We start from the raw sequence: 20,065 nt of genomic DNA, 5'->3' as shown, positions 1-20,065 counted from the left end.
CTGAGAACACTACTGCTCATCTGCATCCCAGAGGGGTAGAGGGCTTTTGTTGTTACTTTGGTTGTTGTTGAGAATTCGGCGCTGCAGTAGTTCCACAACAAGGGACTCTATTAGACCAACTGGCTGTTCTGCAGCCGAAACCCCTAAAAGCTAGATGCTGCATAGGGGCAAACCTCACCTGTCTTGTTCCACAGCAGATGTGCGAAGGTGGCCACTGTGCACATGCAGATAAGAGGAGGTCTTGGGGTTTCAGGTCTGCTAAAGAAGGGACCTGAACACTAAACCCCTCTGAGAAAGTCCTGAACTCCAGATAACATTGGAAATGCTACACCTGGTTTTCTGTCCTTGGTTTTTAAAGATCAGTCCCCCACCCCCTACTTCCAAGGCTTCCTAAAAGAAGTGATTTAAAAAATAAACAAAAACAAAAAAGCTGTGTGCAACAGGAGGCTTCCCCGGGCAGGCTCTCATCTATTTAGGCAAACAGAACATCCAATAACTCCACCTTCTCTGTTAACATATAGAAGGCAGGGTATGGTGTGCAATTTTGAAATGTCACTCCAAGGGAGATTTAGCAGAAAATGAAAAGGTCTAGAGAAGTAACTTACTGCCACAACAACACACAACTCCAAAAGCTGGCAGTAAATTATAACCATAACCATGAGAGACAGCTCTTACCCACACTCATATCATCTAGGGACTCTGTGCCAGGGGAGCAACTAGAATAAAAAGAGAGGCAAAGGGATTTCCAGGTCAGCTGAGAGGGCTGCCAGGAGGACGTTTCAGGGACCACAGGGATATTTAGCCCAACACTGACCTGGCTGCTCAAGCTACATGGGGAGGGCACCTATGCTCTCCTTGGAAAACTGGACCTTTCTGCCACTTCAGCTAAGGGGACTGAGACCATGTGATCGCCAAATCCCCAAACCACAGATAAGTAGCCTGGGTACGTACCTGACCCAAGGCTGGGCACCTACAGGCTGACCAGAGACTCATGACTTTTGTGTCCAGGTGTGAAAATGAGTCGAGCCAGAGGGTCTGCCTGGGAAGTCTGGTCCACAAGATGCTGAGCAACTTGGAGGTGGGCACTGGAGCTGATGGCCCTACAGGTGTGGGACAGGAGCGCCTACCACTGCAAGCCCAAGCCTTATAGAAACCAAAGGTATGAGGCAGCAGAAATAACGGCCACACTGGAGGATTAGGCAGGATGTGTGAGGGGAAGAGGGAAGGCACATTACGGAGAGGAGTGTATCTCCACCCCCGATGGCCCGGTTCCCAATTCCAGCCCCCATGATGCTCCTCTGTCCTTTCTCCCCCTATTCTTGGATATTTGTGAGATTGCTGATACAGCCCTGTAACTAAACCCCTAATTTATATGAGCTAATTGGAGAGAGATTCTGTTCTGTTTAATTAGAGACCAACCAAAGCCTGGTTATATAAGAGATGTTCCCCGTCCTGCTTCAGAGCGCAAAGCCCCCTTCGCTGCTCTGCATACCCCAGATGTTGACCTTACCCTCACTCCTGCACCAAGAGAAGAGAAGACCATATTTTGCTACATTTCATTTCCTCCAAGCCCAATAATTTACAAACATACCCTTGAAGGTGGGAAATCTCATCTTTCCAGATATGATAATCTAACTGAATGAATGGTAAGTCCATACAAAATATCAAAAGTGGTTTGTGTGAGGGTTTGGATGGTTTTTATTGAGGTGTCAAAAAATAAACATAATTCAGTTCTCCTAATGATCAAAAAGCTGAAAACCTGACTATTGGGTAGTTTATTTTGGTTATGAAGCAAGCCAATTAGCTTTGCTTTCTCTTAATACTGTCATTTACTCAGTTTTTTAACTAATATGAAGATCATAAAAATGGATTTAGTCTTAAAAATGTCAAACTCATGTCACACGCAGCTAATGGCTTAGCTTGGGGAGAATTTATAACAATGGTGCTATAATCAACGGCAAAGATTGTGGCATTCTTTATACAGTAACGGTTGCTTAACCGCCAAAATCCTCCCCCCCCCCGCCCCCTCCGCCAGAGTGAGCTATGGAGTTTATTTCCATTTTCTATTATATTTTACATCTGCTTTTGATCTCTGTGCCTCTAGCCAATGGTGATTAGTCAAGAAGCCTATGGCGGATTTCTGAATTGCCCGTAATATTGGCTTACTAGCCACAGATGTGGGATTGGACAGTCAATGGTTGACAGTTTCGGATTCTCTTTGCCTCATGGCTAAGAGCTACCCTGAAGCTGTACCTGAGCAGCACAGAGCTCAGACGTGTATTTGGACATTCATATTCAGCACAAAGGACAGCGACAAGGCTGCTGGCTGAAGGTGAGATGCTCACCATCTGCGTGTTGGCTCTTCGTAGGGTTGAAAGTTTACCTTTCCTTGTTTCTCCCAAGCTTAATTTGACCAAGAGAAAAATCAGTTGGGTGCAACAGAGGTTTTTAAAATCTACTGATCTAATTAAGTCCAGCCCCATCCCCTAGAGCAGGAACTGTGAATACTCTACCTAAGAAGGCTTCCTTAATTTCAGTCTTGTCTGTTCGCCGGATAATTTTCACCACACAAATAACAGCCAGGGGTGTGAGGAAAGAAATTGCCTGGAAAAAAAATAACAAATAATCCCTTATGAGGACAGCAGTTTGCTATCAGAGAACTGACTGATAATTAGTTCAAGTTAGTTTCATTTAGACTCACTAGTTGAACGATCTTACTGAACTCCTGACCTCAAAGAAAGAAAGAGGATTTATATCTATACTTAGAGACTCTGAAGACTTAAAAAAGCAATTGGAGGTCTCAGTGTGGGTTATAATTGATTTGTAATTGCTGGAGGCTTTTTAAACAGAAAAGAATAACCTATAATCGTGATGACTCAGCTTTGCCAGCAACCCCCTCACATCCTCCCCTGCAGAAGGGTAAAAGAACACTTGGCCTCCCATCCCCAGCTCTCTGGCAACGGGGAGCACGTTGGACTTGCTTAGAGTCAATCGATCCATTCTCTTTGGTGTTCTTTTGCTGAATTTCATTTCCTCTGCAAAGCAGAGTTTAATCCTTTTGCTTGCCACCTCTCTTCTTTCCCTCCCTCCCCTCCCCTTCCCTGGCCCAAAGCACACAAAAGTGCAGTAAGTGTTTAACGAATCAAGCTGGTGGGATTCAGATGCAAGCAACGCTCATTATAGAACCCTCTATGAGGCAGGACCTATGTTTGGGTAGCAGCAGGTCCTGGCGTCTCTTAAATCCTCCTGATGACTCGGTGACTATCTTTGCCAGGCTTGGGGACTAAATGATCTGCCCAATGACATAAAGCTGGTGAGTAGCAAGGCCAGGCTTTAGAGACCAGGTTTTCTGCCTGCCATATCTAGCATTTATTCAGCATTCTACAATTAGTAAGTTGTTTTTGACATTCCAGCAACCAAGAAAAAAGTATTTCAGTTACTTCCTTATGATTATAACATCTCAGGATTACAATATCGGAAGGGACTAAATATCTTGCAGACACACAACTGGCCTAATAGACAGTGGTGGGAAGGGTGGGGTATGGTAACTATTGCTCACACTTTAGGAAACCTCCACGTGTGCTCTAACACAACGCCATTTTGTGGAAAGGGGCTTTCTAATCGGGCTAAGGCATCGCTGGAAGACACTTTTCTGTTATAAAAACAGAAACCACCAAAATGAACACAGTCTTTCAAAATGACTGGAGATGTTCTACATTCTTGCTACAACCAGGCTGCCAGAGCTGAGCACATCTTGGGGTCTCCTCTTTGGGAATTGTCCTTAGAGGCAGTTCAGGAGACATGAGAAAAGCCCTCTCCTTACTGGCCAGTCTCTTTCCCACCACAATGGTAGTCACCAGCTTGGTGAGCCTCCTTATCAGCTGTGGCCCTGAATCAATCAGCTGTTTAAACACCAAATGAGGGACGCCTGGGTGGCTCAGTCGGTGAAGCGGCTGCCTTCGACTCAGGTCATGGTCCCCGAGTCCTGGGATCAAGCCCCACATCGGGCTCCCTGCTCAGCGGGGAGCCTGCTTCTCCCTCTGCTTGTGCTCTCTCTCTCTCAAATAAATAAAATCTTTAAAAAAATAAATAAACACCAAATGAGCAAGTCCTATCACCATGGAGGGCATTCGCAAGAATACAACAAGTCTAAGGGCAGCTGTATGAGAGGAGATTCAGAACTGGAGCAGAGGATTTCCCCAGAGGCGACTGCAAAAGGCAAGACTCACTTGTGGAGTAAATAGTTACAGCAAATCTGTGGAAGTTCCCATGAGTGCCTGGGTGGCTCTCACCCTTGAATAACAGTCGGGCTTGTTACAACGCTGAGTCCCTCAAGTATACTCACAGGACGTGTCTTAGAATCTACATTTTCTAAACAAGTGTCTCAAATGATACTGATGCTGGTGACTGAGAAACACTCGGTCAGAGTTTTGACTCCCACATTCAGTGTTGAAAGAGTAATGACTGAAGCCCTTGCTTGTTGACATCCAAAGTTATGGTTAAGGTCATAAAAGCCCCCAGCTCCTCGTTTCCTCTCATTTCAGGCATGCAGAGCAGGCCACACACTCCCCAACAGGAGAAATCAGCTCACTGAGCAGTGAACAGCACCACAATAACCCCACTGACAGTCAAAGCTGAGAACAATGCAAAACTGAAGAAAACATTACAAGACAATCCCAGATGACGTACTCTAAGGTTGGATTGAATAAAACCCCAGAAAAGATATGATTTTCCCTACCTCAGAGACTGCCTACAGGAGATCCTGAGCAGGAGTGTACCAACCAAGAGGAGACAGAGATACCAGGGGACACTGACATCTCCAGGCCCATGAGGAGGGGCTGGAGAAAGCACTAGGGCTACCCAGAGGCTCCAGGCTCACAGCTTGATAGCCAAGGGGGTCTCCCTGAGCACTGCTCCCTGCCCCAGCTCCCCTGCTTCTAACAGATCCTCACTCTGACAGCCCAACCAGCATGCACTGCATTTCACCCATTCTAGGTTTTTCCTAGGTAGATGCACGTTGGTCTCTTTTCTAGAACCACTGACAAACTGCTTCCTGGGCCAATGCCAGGCACCCAGGAGGGCCAGGGCTCCCCAGTTCATGAGCTTTACATGAGGGAATGCATCAGATGAAGCACCCACTCAGAAGGCCACAGAAATGTCTGCACATGACTGTGTGGCCATCTTTCTCTCCTCCCCGCATCCTAGCGACATTTGGGCTCCAATCCCCTTTCTTCTTCCTGAAAACATATCTGCCATATCCTTGGACAGCACAGTCTTCAAATGAGCAGAGAGACATATTTACATTGATCACGTGCTCCCCTTTTTACAAATATTTTCCAACTAAGAAGATGGGAGTTAAGACATTAGCCTCAGAAGCCAACACATTAGGAAAACAACTTCCTTCTGGGCAAAAGCACCTCGGAACTGAGTAAAAGAGAAATGAATCCCCCTTTCACCTGGCAAACCAGACTGAATCACGCCTGGTGTACACCCCTCCCACAATTCCCACGCAAGCCTTTAGAGGCAGCTCTTCTGCCTCCCGAGGCCACGGGGGTCAAGATGGACACAGAGACACGAGAGGTCGGGGGACGGGGGGAGTGATTACTTCTACTTCCAAACAGATGTGGATCTGGAGGACAAAAAGGGGCAGGAAAATTTCCCCGGGACTGTTTTCCCTCAGGTTCATTTTTCCATGGCTTAAAAATTTTTTTGAAAATCCTGGGAACAAGCCCATTAGTGCTTATTAAATGGGACCTGAGACCAGAACAATGAGTCCCAGCCCATCACTGTTGTGGGATGCAGGGGACAGACTGAACTCTCTTCAGGTTTGAGCTTCACCCACTAGTTATGAGAACAGGGCTGCTCAGTATGCATACACAAATTAGATAAGCAGGGTTAACATGTTCTGAAAACTTACCAAGGGCCATGGTCTGTTCTAGGCACTTGAGGTAAATTAACACACTTAGACACCCTTACTCTATGGATGAGAAACTAAGGCACAGAGAGGTTAAACAACCTGCTGAAAGTCACCCAGCTAGTAAGTGGTAAAGTGAAGATTTGTACCCAGACTGTTTAAATCAAGCTCTATGCTTTTAATCATGGTGTTAGAGCAGTTCTCACCTTAGAAGTAAGAAGCATTAATAAAACATGGTAAAGGCCTTTCCTCTGGAGATGAAGGAGGAAGTAAGGGGGCTCATACCCAGGAGCATGAATAAGTCACAGAAATGTCAGTGGCAGCTGTCATGGATTAAGCACCTACTATGTGTGAAGGGCGTTCCTCACATTTGTCCAATCTTCTAACTACTCTGTTGGGGGAAACATTATCCTCCTTGCATAACTCACAAAACTAGAACTCAGAGCGATAAGTGAATTCCCAAAGGCATGCACCTGGTGGGCCCAGGACACCCCCCCACCACAACCTGGGCTGCCATGCTGCCTGGGCTGGAGTCTTGAATCACAGGGATCACCTAAGCCCAAATGCCTCATTTTCCAGATGGAGAAACTGAGGCTGAGGTCATTCTTGCATTAAAGAACATTTTGTAAGCTACTGATTAATTGTATTCCACACAATCCAAATATCAAGATAATATATAAATCATCAGGCAGGATCTGGTACATGGCTGGTTTTGCACAATGCTATGCTCCGTGCTCTGCAGAAGGGAAATGCAGGGAACAGACTCAGATTAAGGAAAACCGGGTTTAAGCTCCAGTTCTGACACTTATCAGCTCTGTGACCATGAGCAAGTCACTCCATCTCTTCCCCTTTGAGTCTCAGTTTCATCATCCATAAGATGGGGTATAATAACATCCATAACAAATATCGTTGCTAAGATTCGAATTCACCAGCAGCTACTGAATGTCTCTTATGCTCCAAACACTAAGCAAAGCACTGTAAGTCTATCACCTCATTTGATGCTCTCAGCACCGTAGGAGGGAGAGGGAAATGTTATCAAAGCCCCTTTTTATAGATAAGGAGACTGAGGCAGTGAGAGGAGAGGTGATTCTGCCAAGCCACATTGCTAGAAAGTTGATCTCAGCCAGTCCGCTCTGGAACCTGCCCACCCAGAGAGTCCAATAGAGTTAGCATCCAGTGAATGCTGGCTGTTGGCTACAATGTCATTATTTCCCAGGAAAAATTGAACAAATGACCCACCCAGTAGAGAAGAACCAGGATCCTGAGACCAGACATTGGAAATAAAGTGTTTTAAGTTCCAGCCCACTATGCCCTTAGGTCTGAGCAGTCAGGGAGGAGGTCAGGGACAGGGAAAAGCCTCATTTGCCTGGGCTCCCTGCCATTCCCTACATGACTGACATCTCCACCAAGGACCTGCCTTGTGCACTGGCCAATGAAATCAACACGGGAAGTGCTGTCAGTCCCCAGCCGCTGCTGCACCCGGAAGGTGGTCACCCAGGGTGCTGATGCAAGGCAGAGTGCTGCCAGGATGGTTCTGGAAAACGACAAAGTCGGACTAGGGTGTCTGAAGTGGGAGGGGCATAAGTATACCAGGAACTTTTAACAAGCAAAGGGGTCCAAGCCAGAGCGCCCTGATGTTAGGATGTTAGCTAGGGAAGAACTTGTCACTGGAGTTCATTCATATCAGACAAACAATGGGCGCAAAGTGCCTTCATTTCTGGCATTTGACAGAAAGGTATGCTGAAAAGTGCTTATAGAGACAACTCGGGATGAGCAGTGCAGACAGCTGAAAAGGCCCTGCTGTGGGTAAACAATGACAGCCCATTGCAGAGAAAAGAGCTGTCTAAGACTTTACCAAAAAGTCTAAAAATTAAACTGTCTATCACGAGGCCAGCTTTGTCTCTTTTCCTTCCCTCCTCCCCACAAAATTGACTTTCTGTCTTCCTTAGAAGCATCCTCTACTAAAATAGGAAAACTTACTATTGAATCAACACAATATCAGTAATATTCTACAGAAGTAACTCTTCTGGACTTGTTGTGGCCAGGACAAAGGACGGGTCTTGGGTAGATCTGTTTTTTTTAAGCCAAGCAGAGCAATTGGGGAATACCGATCATTCCTTCAACTCATTACCTGAGTTCACCTGTTCAAGAGCTTGTCTGTGACCATCCAGTTCATGTTCATATCTGTGTCCCCCATGAGACAGGAAACCGTACCTTGTTCAGCTGTGCACTCCATCACCCAGCACCGTGCTTGGTTCAGGCAGGTTCTTTGTAACTGTTGGTTGAGTTAAGTAACAACTAACTAACCTAGAGCTGTCCGCAGTCAGCTTCTATCCCTGCCTTCCTCTGCCCCCTTCAGACACAGATACTCTCAACACACTCCTGTTCACCGGGCCCACATGGCCCCTGCTCTCCTATGTCTGTGCGTTGACACACCAGCTCTTCCGTGTGTGATCCGCTACTCACCCCCTCTCCATATCCCCTGAGTCCCCACCGAGACATCACAGTCAGATGGGTCTGTGAGGGTCCACCCTCTTGGCAGCTGGCATTCAGATCCAGGTGCAGGATCTGGTGGTTGTATAACCTCGGACAAGTTGCTAAATCTCACTGCAGTTTCATTTTCTCCATTGAAATTATGGGATTACAAAAGTGCTGACCTCAACAGATGGTGAGAAGGATTATCTGAGATGCCACTGTGAAGTGGCGAGCACAATTCCTGTATTCAAGAGATGTTGGTTGTTGTTACTGCCATGATGATGATGATGATGATGAGAGTGGTGATGGTGATGATGGTGGTGGTGATGATGGCGGCGATGGTGAGGATGATGGTGGTGATGATGATGGTGGTGATGGTGAGGATGATGATGGTGGTGGTGATGATGGTGATGATGGTGATGATAATGATGATGGTGGTGATGGTGATGATGATGGTGAGGATGATGATGATGGTGATGATGTTGGTGGTGATGGTGATGATAATGATGATGGTGATGATAATGACGATGGTGGTGATAGTGATGAATGTGGTGGCGATGATAGGGGTGATGGTGACGGTGATGGTGATGATGATGGTGATGATGAATCTCCCTACAAGTTTACCCGAGCCTCTAGCCCTTCCTAGATGCTGTTTCTCTTTAGAGTACCATCTCCCCAAGGAGTCTATAGGACCCCTAAGGATATCCACCCCCCACCAGGCCTGATTTGACTTCCCATCACCTGAAGCTCCTATGGCTTTCCTTACCCACAGCAGGCTCCTGGAAATGTTCTCTGAATATGGCTAAAATTAACAAGTCAGGAAACGACAGATGTTGGCGGGGATGTGGAGAAAGGGGAACCCTCCTACACTGTTGGTGGGAATGCAAGCTGGTGCAACCACTCTGGAAAAGAGTATGGAGGTTCCTCAAAAAGTTGAAAATAGAGGTACCATACGATCCAGCAATTGCACTACTGGGTATTTACCCCAAAGATACAAACGTAGGGATCTGAAGGGGTATTTGCACCCCAATGTTTATAGCAGCAATGTCCACAATAGCCAAACTGTGGAAAGAGCCAAGATGTCCATCGACAGATGAATGGATAAGAAGATGTGGTATATATACACAATGGAATATTATGCAGCCATCAAAAGGAATGAGATCTTGCCATTTGCAAAGACGTGGATGGAACTGGAGGGCAGGTGTTATGCTGAGCGAAGTAAGTCAATCAGAGAAAGACATGTATCATATGACTTCATTGATATGAGGAATTCTTAATCTCAGGAAACAAATTGAGGGTTGCTGGAGTAGGGGTGGGGTGGGAGGGATGGGGTGGCTGGGTGATAGACACTGGGGAGGGTATGTGCTATGGTGAGCGCTGTGAATTGTGCAAGACTGTTCAATCACAGATCTGTACCTCTTAAACAAATAATGCAATATATGTTAAGAAAAAAAAAGAAGAAGAAGATAGCAGGAGGGGAAGAATGAAGGGGGGTAAATCGGAGGGGGAGACGAACCATGAGAGACGATGGACTCTGAAAAACAAACTGAGGGTTCTAGAGGGGAGGGGGGTGGGGGGATGGGTTAGCCTGGTGATGGGTATTAAAGAGGGCACGTTCTGCGCGGAGCACTGGGTGTTATGCACAATGAATCATGGAACACTATATCAAAAACTAATGATGTAATTAATGTATGGTGATTAACATAACAATAAAAAATTAAAAAAAAAGAAATGTTCTCTGAATGTACAAAGACACAACTACTAAGACAGCAACAAAGAGTATACTAAAAAGCAAAAACCAACACAGTCTTCCTACACCAAAAAGTAGATTTTCAAAAATGCTATGATAAACCCCACACACTCAGGAAGGAACCATGACATCTTTTGAATAAGGGAGCAGCCTTCCATAAAGGCAGCTAATGGTCTGCGAACATCCAGGAGATGCTAATCCAAGACTCAGTATATGTGAAAAGACTTCTCAGCCTGTCTCTCTGCTCAACAGGAACCCAGAGTCATCAAGGGAAACAAACTTTCAGAATCAAATAACCCAACTACATTCAACTTCCAGGTTGACAGACATAGTCATCTTCACTGAAAGTGCCAAAGGCAGAACAAATGAGGGGGGCTTCACAGTGATGTGATCACCATTCACTCTGTTTAACGCAATCCCCTACCATTCTGATCTGAACAAGCGGCTACTCTATAATGCACACGTGCAGGGGTGCCTGGGTGGCTCAGTTGGTTAAATGGCTGCCTTCGGCTCAGGTCATGATCCCAGGGTCCTGGGATAGAGCCCCGCATCGGGCTCCTTGCTCAGTGGAGAGCCTGCTTCTCCCTCTCCCTCTGCCTGCCTCTCTGCCTACTTGTGCTCTCTGTCTGTCAAATAAATAAAATCTTTAAAAAATAAAAAAATAAAATAAAATGCACACGTGCACACCCATACACACACACACACACACACACACCCCTCCAGAGGCCTAATTTCCCAGTCAAAATACATCTGGGTTATTACCAGCTGCCTTTCAATAATGTTGTGAAAGTTGAAAAGGTTGCCCTTAGATTAAAACATTCCAACCAAAAGTAAAAGAGACCTGAGGATTTGGTTTATGTATTAAGTAGCAAAACTTGAGCTTTCTAAGGAAACCAACATAGTTTAAAAAAAATAAAAACATGTTTTATTACAGTCTTCCATAAACATCTGAAGGTTTTAAAGGATCAAAGCAAACAAATGATATTTTATATTAAACTCTTACTAAAATCCAGGAGGAAAAAAATCTAATTAATGTGGTGACAAAGTATTTTTCCTCTTTGTGTTACATGTATTATAAATGTATCTACTGCATTCCTTGTGTTATTATGGAACTGCATGAAATCTTGTGACCAAATGAATGAAATGCATCAACTGCTATTAACAAAACAAAAGGTTGAGCTTCTCTCATTAGGGGACTCACGGGTAGGAATCAGGATTTGAGGCTGAATACACTTCTATTCTCTGAGAATCACAGCACTGAATAACTCCTTTACTGCCTCGCATCCACCCCTGCCAACATGCAAATGCACCCCCTCCTATTTGTGTCTGCAGCCAGAATATTTGTGGCATTGGTATCTAGACTTCAAAACAATCCATTGTTCATAAATCTAGGACACAGCCACAAATTTCTCACAATATCCCACATGAACCTTAACCTCCAAATTGTGTTTTATAGCACATAAAATGTGAAACCTGTGAGGAAGGGGGATAAGTGGTAAGAGCTTCCCCCTTTCAAAACCATGGAGTAAACTAGTTAGACATATGCTAGTTCCTTTATTTCTAGGATTTATAGAAGATCTGAGTTACAGCAGAAATGGAAAAAGTCTCATTTTCATACTCAAGTGTTAGGTAATGCCTGAACTCTTCCATTCCCCTGAAATTTACAAAAATCCAGTTTAGTTTCCAGTGGAAAAGCAATTATTAAAGAGCAATTAAGGGCACCTGGGTGGCTCAGTTGGTTAAGCGGCTGCCTTCGGCTCAGGTCATGATTCCAGGGTCCTGGGATCGAGTCCCACATCGGGCTCCCTGCCCAGCGGGGAGCCTGCTTCTCCCTCTCCCTCTACCTGCCTCTCTGCCTACTTGTGCTCTCTCTCTCTATCTCTGTCAAATAAATAAATAAAATCTTTTAAAAAAAGCAAATAAAATAATATTTCAAAGCTCATGTAATGTGCTGGGCATTTCGGGATGTTTGCAGACACAAAGATCTTTCCAATCATCACTAATTAACAAGATTTCCTTCATAAAATCAGAGGGATTTCTTTCAAAACACAAAAATATTCCTCATGAGCTCGAAGAAATCTCTGACCCAATCACTTAAGTTCCCAGAAGCACAAGACTCAATGGCTGGTCAACAGGAATAAACTTCAAGCTGTAAGGCTGGCCAACCAAAAGTCACATCACTGTTCTGTAACATAGAGGAGCTTAAGTATTTCCTCTGCTACAGAAAGGCCTGATGGCAATTCCCCAGGAGGCGATCAGCATCCGCAAGGAGTCCTGGACACTGGGCTCCCACCCTACAGGGCAGCCTCATGGCTGAGACCAGGCTCAGAGCTGGCTGCTCGGATCTGAATCCTGGCTCTGCTGCTCACTAGCTGTGTGGATCTGGGCAAGTTCCCTCCTTTCTCTAGGATGAAATTCTGCACCTGCAAATGAGGACAAGACTGACAGCTTTCTCACTGGAATGCTGGGTGAGATCCAATGAGATAATCCTTCTTTCTCAAGCTCTCAGCAAAGGGCCCCGCACATCGGAAGTGAAATATAAAAGGCCTCGATTGCCATGGGGTCAGGGTGAAGAGGTAGAAGGAATGCCACTATAATCCACCAGCTATCTGGACGCTGGCCCATTTATTCGAGAGGCAGAAAGACACAGAACACTATCCAGGGATTGAGTCATACAAGGTGGTCTCATTCGTGATCACCTGACCAGCTAGAACCAGAAGAGCAGTTAACAGAGCTAGATCTATGGTGCCTGAGTTTGGCAAAATTGAGGTTTATCCTCGAAGGAGATGGAGTAGGGAAATCAGTCTCTAGTCATATTTTACTGCAAATATTTGTAAACCACTTGGCCCAGCTCAGGTAAGGAGGTGCCTTTTCTTTCCAGATTAGCAGGCTATTACTAGCTCTCGCATGACCCAGCGGCGACCGTCACAATCTGGAATTGAGTTCAGCATGATGGGCTGCTCACCTCCTCTTTCTTCCAGACTGCTCATGGTCTTCAGCAGGGGTTAGAAAAGCAGAAATGAAAACCCATTTGGTTCACACTTGGGAGACAGGTCAAATCAGCCCTGAAATCGTGGTACTTACAAACATGAGGCGGGTAGGTATGTTGTCTGATTGCACCAAAGGATTTTTATAGAGCCAGATCTCTTCTGGCTGGATGACTCTCTGGAATGGATCCAAAAACTCCGTAAAACTGAAACAAAACAAAGACAGACACGTGAGGGCTTGAGCGCTCATCTGTTGCCTGTAGTCCCGGAGAAGGCCACTCCCACACGCCCTCAGTGGAGAATCCAGCCTCTGGGGAAGGAGAAGGTAATAACAGGCTTCCCCGGGGGCGGGGGGAGGGGGATGGATTGAAAGAATTACTGAGATTCTGTAGAACCTTCTGGCAGCAGCAAAGCCCCATTCTGGGCATAAAAGAACGGCGGCGAAGCTGACCTACAAACACCCTAGAAGTCAGGGCTCCAAAGTGAACTAGGAGCCAAAGGGCAGAATGGTGGGGTGGGGGCTCAGACTGGGGCAAGGCCAGCCAGCGGCACAGCTCTGGGAAGGAAATGGGCTCAACGTGGAGCAAAGGTGAATGAGCAGTTGACACCACCCGGGAAAGAACCTTGGGCTCTTCCCTTCCCTCCCTTACCCCGACAGCGCGCTGACACTTCTCCACCAGTAGGGGGCAGAGTGAGCAAGAAAAGCCTCCCGGAGAAGAGGAAGGTTGGGCAGGAGGAACACTGAAAGGGAGGGAGGGAAGGAAAAGGGGAATGAGGAGAATTCTGGGGCTGCTGCCAAGAAATCAGACAGCATTAAGCATCCATGTCCTCCTCTCGTCACCCTCCCAAGCCCTTCCACACCCTGGGAGCCCACAACACCCAGGCGGATGGAAAGCAAACACCACCAAGAGTAAAACGGGATGCAGGGGGGGCAGGGGGGAACAGAGCCTGCAGGGATATGGTTTGCTTTGTCCAACTGACCCACCAGCCCAGGTCTCCACCTGGCGAACTCAGTTCAGAATGGGGGTCCAACAGAGCCAGGCAGAGGCTGAATGTCTTTTCAAACCTAGTCTCGGAGGTCTTGTGGTGTCATCTGGTGACATGAGAGTCATTAGGTCAGCCCACATTCAAGACAGGAGTGGACCCCCTCTTGGCAGGGATATAGAGCAAGGTCCCATCAGAGAAAGGCTGCTTAAGATGACAGATGTGGCTTTAAAATAACAATATGCCAACCACCGGCTGTCATCATTGTATTGGGCCCACAGCCCCTCTCTCAGAGACCCCAGAACCTCGATCCCCATTCCTTCCCCACGCAGCCAGCCACACCGCTGAGCACGTCCCTCCTCACCTCGCTTGTCCCCCAGGTGTTACTCCCCTCATGGCTATTTTTTAAAGCCTTGTGCACCCAGCCTTTTGCACAATTCCACATCCCACCCCGAGAAGCTGCAGTCAGAATGCAACTATCAAGCAAATTATATCCTCTGGGAGCGGCGGAGTCAAAGATAGATGTCCCTTCTCCAGCCACACTCCAGCCACCAGTGGCTGCCTCTGAGAATCCAGACAGTGAGGCACCTGCACAGAGGACTTGGGTCTCAGAAAGCAAAGGGGGGCAGAGGTGGGCATGCAGGGTGCAAGGAAAGGTCTGGAGACCATACAGGGTGGTTACCAAGAAAGGACATCCCAGGCCTGGAAACCCCCTCCCACAAGCTCTCTGTAGGTGGTCTGGAAGCCAGGAAATGGAAACCCAGCTTCCACGGAGAAGGTCAGGCATGGCCTCCTAATGACCTGTTCACTGGGGCTCACTACGCTCACACAAGCACTCCCCAAACATGAATGTGCCCAGGATCCACTTGGGGGGCTTGTGCCTACAGAAACAGCCAGTCCCAGGAAGGGCCAGAGAGTTGGCATCTCCAGCCAGGTGCCCCGCGGTGCCGACGCTGCTGACCTGTGGATCAAACCTTGATTTGCAAGGGGCCAGGGCATCAGCCTCACAGGGAGGAAGCTTATGAAAAATGCAGAATCTTGGGGCCTAGCCCAGATCTACTGAATCACAATCTTCACTTTTAACAGGACCCCCAGGGGATGAATGTGAGCACTATAGTCAGACATACACAGCTCTTGGGTGGGAAAGCTGGTGCTTCCCAGCTTCGGTCTTTTAAGAACCAAGTTGGCCAGTTTTGCTTTATCCCCCGCCCTCCTCCCGGACCGTGACTTTCCTCGAGCCTTTGTAAACTAAAAGCCTAGAAGAAACTTCACATCACTGCTTAATTATGAAATCAGCACTGCCTCCATAAACAGCGGGTAAATGTCAAAATAAATACAATGAACACCAAAGACTGCTATTAAATTCTACTTTGGTGCTGCTGCCTTGGAACCTCGCCTGCCCTCTCCATGGAGGTCCTCCAGGGCTTCCCCCGCGAGGCAGGGAAGGTGGAAGGACAAGTGAGAAGGCGCGAACGTGCCCTCCCCGTGCCTGTGGAGGTGGGGGCTCCCACCGCGTGTCATCTCAACTCACCCCGCAAAGCCCGTAGAATCATCTCCGGCACTGCTGCGGTCATGGAAGCAGGTCAAAGTGTTTTGATGGGAAAAGGAAGGAGTTACTACTAAAGTAAACATACAATTTTCTTTTGTCAGAATTCTAACTTGACAAAAGTCAGGTACCTTGCTGTTGGATTTGGATCCAAGTTAGGCTTCTTTCATGTCTTGACTGTTTGAGTTTGACAATTATCTTAATCTGCCTGTATATCAATTTCTTCTTGGCAAAGGAGGAACAGTGTTACTGTTTTCTCCTCAGTTTTCTGATGGTGCAGTTTGAAGAACTTGGAAAACAGACACTGTGAAAATTCAAAGATGTTATTCTAACTTTATGCTGGACATAAAATTCACGTGTAAATCCTCCTTAGGCTTGGTTCCTATCTCCTCTCTCTCTCTCTCTCTCTCTCCTGGTGGCCAGTACTGTTTTCACAGCCCAGCTGACTTTAAGCAGCCTACAATATCTGCTTATATAGGAAGGAATGCAGTAGGGGACAGACAGTGGACCATCATTTTTGCCTACTGTTTATTCACTCAACAAACACTTAATTGAGAGCCTTCGATGTGCCAGGTATTGCCCCATGAACCCTGGTGAGTAAAACACACAGAGTCCCCACTTTTGCGGAGATTATAGTCAAGGGACCCTAAGTGCCAACTGATTGGGGAATGGGATGTTGAATCTTCAGTTACAGGTATCAGAGTGCTGTCTACACAGATTGTCAGCCCACTCTGCTTTGAGGAGATGTCAGGTTAGGAGTGTTCCAGTTGCTGGACCCATGAGATGGCCTCCAACCTAGAGCCGCTTATGAGGACCCTGACCCCCGGAAATGTTATGGGATGTGTATCTATCACTGTTCATGTGCTGAATGTGCCAACAGATGCAGCCCAGAGTTAGGAGCCCAGAAGAATGGCCCATCTTGACATCACACTAGCAGGGAATAATGATGTTTATGTCCCCCGTGCCTCTTTTAACTCAAAGTCAAGTTCTCAAAGCCCCAGAATCTCCCCATCATCTTCTAAAAGACTCCACAGATTTGTCAATGATCTTTAAGTCACAGACCTTGATAACATACCTTTTTCAAAATAAGGTTAACACTTCAGTCACATACTAGGCACAGATTTCTACCTCTTTGACTCCCAAACAAAAATAACACAAGATTGTACTGAAACATGAACTTAACCAGACCGTTCAACTTGGTGTAAATCCCTGCTTTGGCATTTGCCAGCCGGGTGGCTTGAGAAAAGTCACTTCACCTCTCTGATCCTCAAACCCCGCCGCCCCAGGATGGCCATACCTTCCAGGACAGTGATAATACTGTTATCATTAGCAGTAAGAAAGGTTGGGGTCTGGTACGGTGTCTGGGGCACTGAAGGCCTCAACCAAATTCTCTTCCTGCAGTGTGGGCATGAACAGTGTGCCGAGGACACGATGTGAGTCTGAGAAGGATGCCCCCTCCCACCCCCTGATCCCCAACCCAGGGGCAGTGAGGTTGCATGCCCAGGGAAAGAGGATCAGACAGGATGTCAACACCTGCCACTCATCACTTGGCCATTCTGTGAGCCAACAATGGCCCCGGCAGCCACTGCTGAAGCTTGCGGTGTGCAGGAGGGCAAAACAAGACTCGTGATGAAGTTTTCCAGGCAAGAGCAAAAAAGTAAAGCCTGTTTCTTACTTGAACTATTGACCTGTCCCCCCTAGTGGGCCTCTCCCATGCAGGAGGAAAAACACTGGCAAATGGGCTCTGGAAGTGGTCAGGGACAGGCAGCTGCTACATAGGGAGGAGGTGTATGGGATTTAGTCCTGGACAAGGGGTAATATGAGGCTACAGAGAGAACACGCTGATGAATTATCTCAGCGACCTGCCCCCACACAGCCTTCTCCTGAGTTTGGTCATTGGATGCCCCAAAGTCAAGAGTAACAGTTTTCATAAAAATAGCTAGTTATTACATTTGGAACCATCTTGTGCTGTGCCCTTGACTTGGTGCTTTCCAACGTTACTTGTTTACTCTTCATAAGAGCCCTATGAGATAGTAATTGCTGTTATCCCCATTTCAGAGATGGGGGCACTGAGGCCACAAAGCAAAGTGTCTCTTGCCTAAGTCATCACAGCTCTATGTGCTACGGAATGTCCACTATCCCATATCCTTCTGAGCACATACTCTGGAACTTTTAGGAAAGAACACGCAAATACACACACACACACGCACACACGCACGCACACACGCACACACTGCCCACCCGTGTAAAGGCATCTGCAATTATTTTAAATAAGAGATACCATTTTCCACAATTAGAAACACAGCCTTACTCTTGGGAAATGCAACATGGGGATCTCAGTTCTCAGTCAGTGTGAAGACTGAGATCAGATTCTTGCAGAGAGCAGTCTGATGTTTGTTGTAAAGGAGGGAAGGGCAGAAATCATGAGAGAAGTGAAGCCCCCGAGACGTTGCTCCCGCCAGCCCCCTCCTCCCTGCCCCTCGGAGAAGCAGATGCCCCCGCAGCAAAGCCACCTGCAGCTCACCTGCCCTGGGGAGAATGGCATCCAGGAGACTAGCCCTGGACCAGATGAGGAATGGCTCCCAGAGCCCCCACCCCATCCTGGGGATGCTCTCTCTTCTCTGAAGCAGCTCACAAAGGATGACAAGGCAGGTTGAGTGAGGGTGACTGCCACCTGGGGCCAAGGCACAGGCAGAGCCTGGCTCCAATCCTCATGCCCTTCCAACTGTGAGGGCACAGACTCTGGAGAGGCAGCCTGGGTTGGATTTCCACTCTCCCTTACTGGCTGCCTGACCCTGGGCAAGACACGTCCCTTCCTGGGCCTTGGTCTCCTTACTCTGCCAAGTAATGCTGACAAGAACACCAACCTCAGAGGGCTGGTACAAATACTAAACACGGTAACGATGTGCAGTGCTTAGAAGGGCACGGGCATGTGTTCTCACCCTGCTGGGGGGAAAGCCTAAAATCACAGCCCAATATTGTGTCCTGCCCCAACCCCTGAAACCACACAGACTTCAAACAGCCTGAGCACAAGCTCCCTGCCCCGCTCCGCTCCCTCAGGTAAGGTCCCCCCACCAAACAATCCTCCTGATCAAGGGACCAGTTGCAATTTCTGCTTATCCTGGAGTATTGGGTTTCCATCCCCTCCCAGCCCATGAACAGACCAATCACGTCCTTCTGCAGGAAGCAGGGACACCCCACCCTCTTGGTGCTACACAGCCTGCCTCCCACAGGCCTTGCAGATTCGCTCTGCCCTATTTCTAGCCCTGCCCAGCAGGCAGTGTCCTGCTCCCCTGCTGTGAGTATATGTGACTGATAAACTGCTATCAATCTCTCTGTCCCCTCTTAAGTGTCATGTATGGCCATCCCCATGACCCCAGGGTAGGAATCCCTCCTTGCCAAGGGGGTGAAGATGGGGCATCAGAGCCTGTACCTCTTGGCTGGGCCCTCCTGAACATGATGGGATGGGACAGTGGTGGAAATATGTGGGCCAAGCCTGGAAGTGTCATCGACCTACCCAGCTCCAGGAAGGAAGAGAAAAGACCAAGAGTAGGCAGCATGAATAAAACCAAGCCGCTGACCCAACTACCTGTTCACACCAGCTCTCCTTCAGCTTTTAGAAACAGGGCCCTATCCTGCCTCCCCTACCTGTGGTCACCAGTACCGGGGCCACAGACACCTGTGTACCTCTGACACATGAAGTGCACGGCACCTCCAGGGAGCATTCTTCCCAAACATGTATACTCTGAACCTAATCAAGTCTTCGGATCCAACTTCCAGCTAATAGGAAACACAGGGACAGAGGAACTAGTCAAATGCCCTCAAGCAAAAAGACAAGTCCAGGAAGAAAGCTAGAGGGAATGTTCCAGATTACAAGAATCTGAAGAGACAAAACAAACAAATGTAACATACATTTGACTGGATCTTGAGTCAAAAAAATTTTAAAAAGCCATTAAAAAGAAACTCTGAGGATGACTAAGGCAATACAGGGACTGGAACAAACCAGGTATCAGGTGATCATAAGGAAATATTACTAATTTCCTTCAGTGCAGTAAGGACATGGATATGGAGAAGAAGGCCTTATTTTTAGGAGATGCATTTAGGGAGCTTAGGATAATGAATTGTCCGCAATTTCCTCTCAAATAGTTCAGAAAATTGTATATAAAACACATAACTACAGAGATAATGCAAATAGGGTAAAATGTTAATTGTTAAATCTAGGTGGAGCAGATGGGGGATTTTACTGTTTCAACTTTTCTGTATATTGGAAATTATCCAGGACGAGAGGCTGGCATAGAGGGGCCCGGGAGCAGGAACCCCCAAAGGGAGGGAAATAGCACAGAAGGCAATATGGCAAAGGGAACACAGTGTTAGCAGAGCTGTGGAGTGGAACAGCTTCTGTTCTACCT

At 47.2% G+C, this 20,065-nt stretch overlaps 1 protein-coding gene across 8 annotated transcripts in view; it reads right to left on the bottom strand.

Moving 5' to 3' along the window:
- Positions 1-20,065, bottom strand: part of PLPP4 (phospholipid phosphatase 4) — a 158,383-nt gene that overhangs the window by 63,666 nt on the left and 74,652 nt on the right. For 4 of the 8 annotated variants that reach the window (XM_027596264.2, XM_027596265.2, XM_027596262.2 and 1 more), the window contains 2 exons: positions 13,224-13,332; positions 2,514-2,604 (listed from right to left, as the gene is read on the bottom strand). In XM_027596264.2, the coding sequence (XP_027452065.1) occupies positions 2,514-2,604; positions 13,224-13,229 (97 nt within the window). In that variant the 5' untranslated portion in view covers positions 13,230-13,332. Of the gene's footprint in view, positions 1-2,513; positions 2,605-13,223; positions 13,333-15,787; positions 15,961-16,953; positions 17,119-20,065 lie in introns of those variants that run through there. The other 4 variants (XM_027596268.2, XM_027596269.1, XM_027596267.2 and 1 more) reach the window with 3 other exon arrangements.

The sequence above is a fragment of the Zalophus californianus genome, chromosome 15 (genome assembly GCF_009762305.2).
Source record: "Zalophus californianus isolate mZalCal1 chromosome 15, mZalCal1.pri.v2, whole genome shotgun sequence".
Classification (NCBI taxonomy): Eukaryota; Metazoa; Chordata; class Mammalia; order Carnivora; family Otariidae; genus Zalophus; species Zalophus californianus.
The sequence above is the reverse complement of the archived record's forward strand: the minus strand, read 5'-3'. Positions and strand labels throughout refer to the sequence as shown.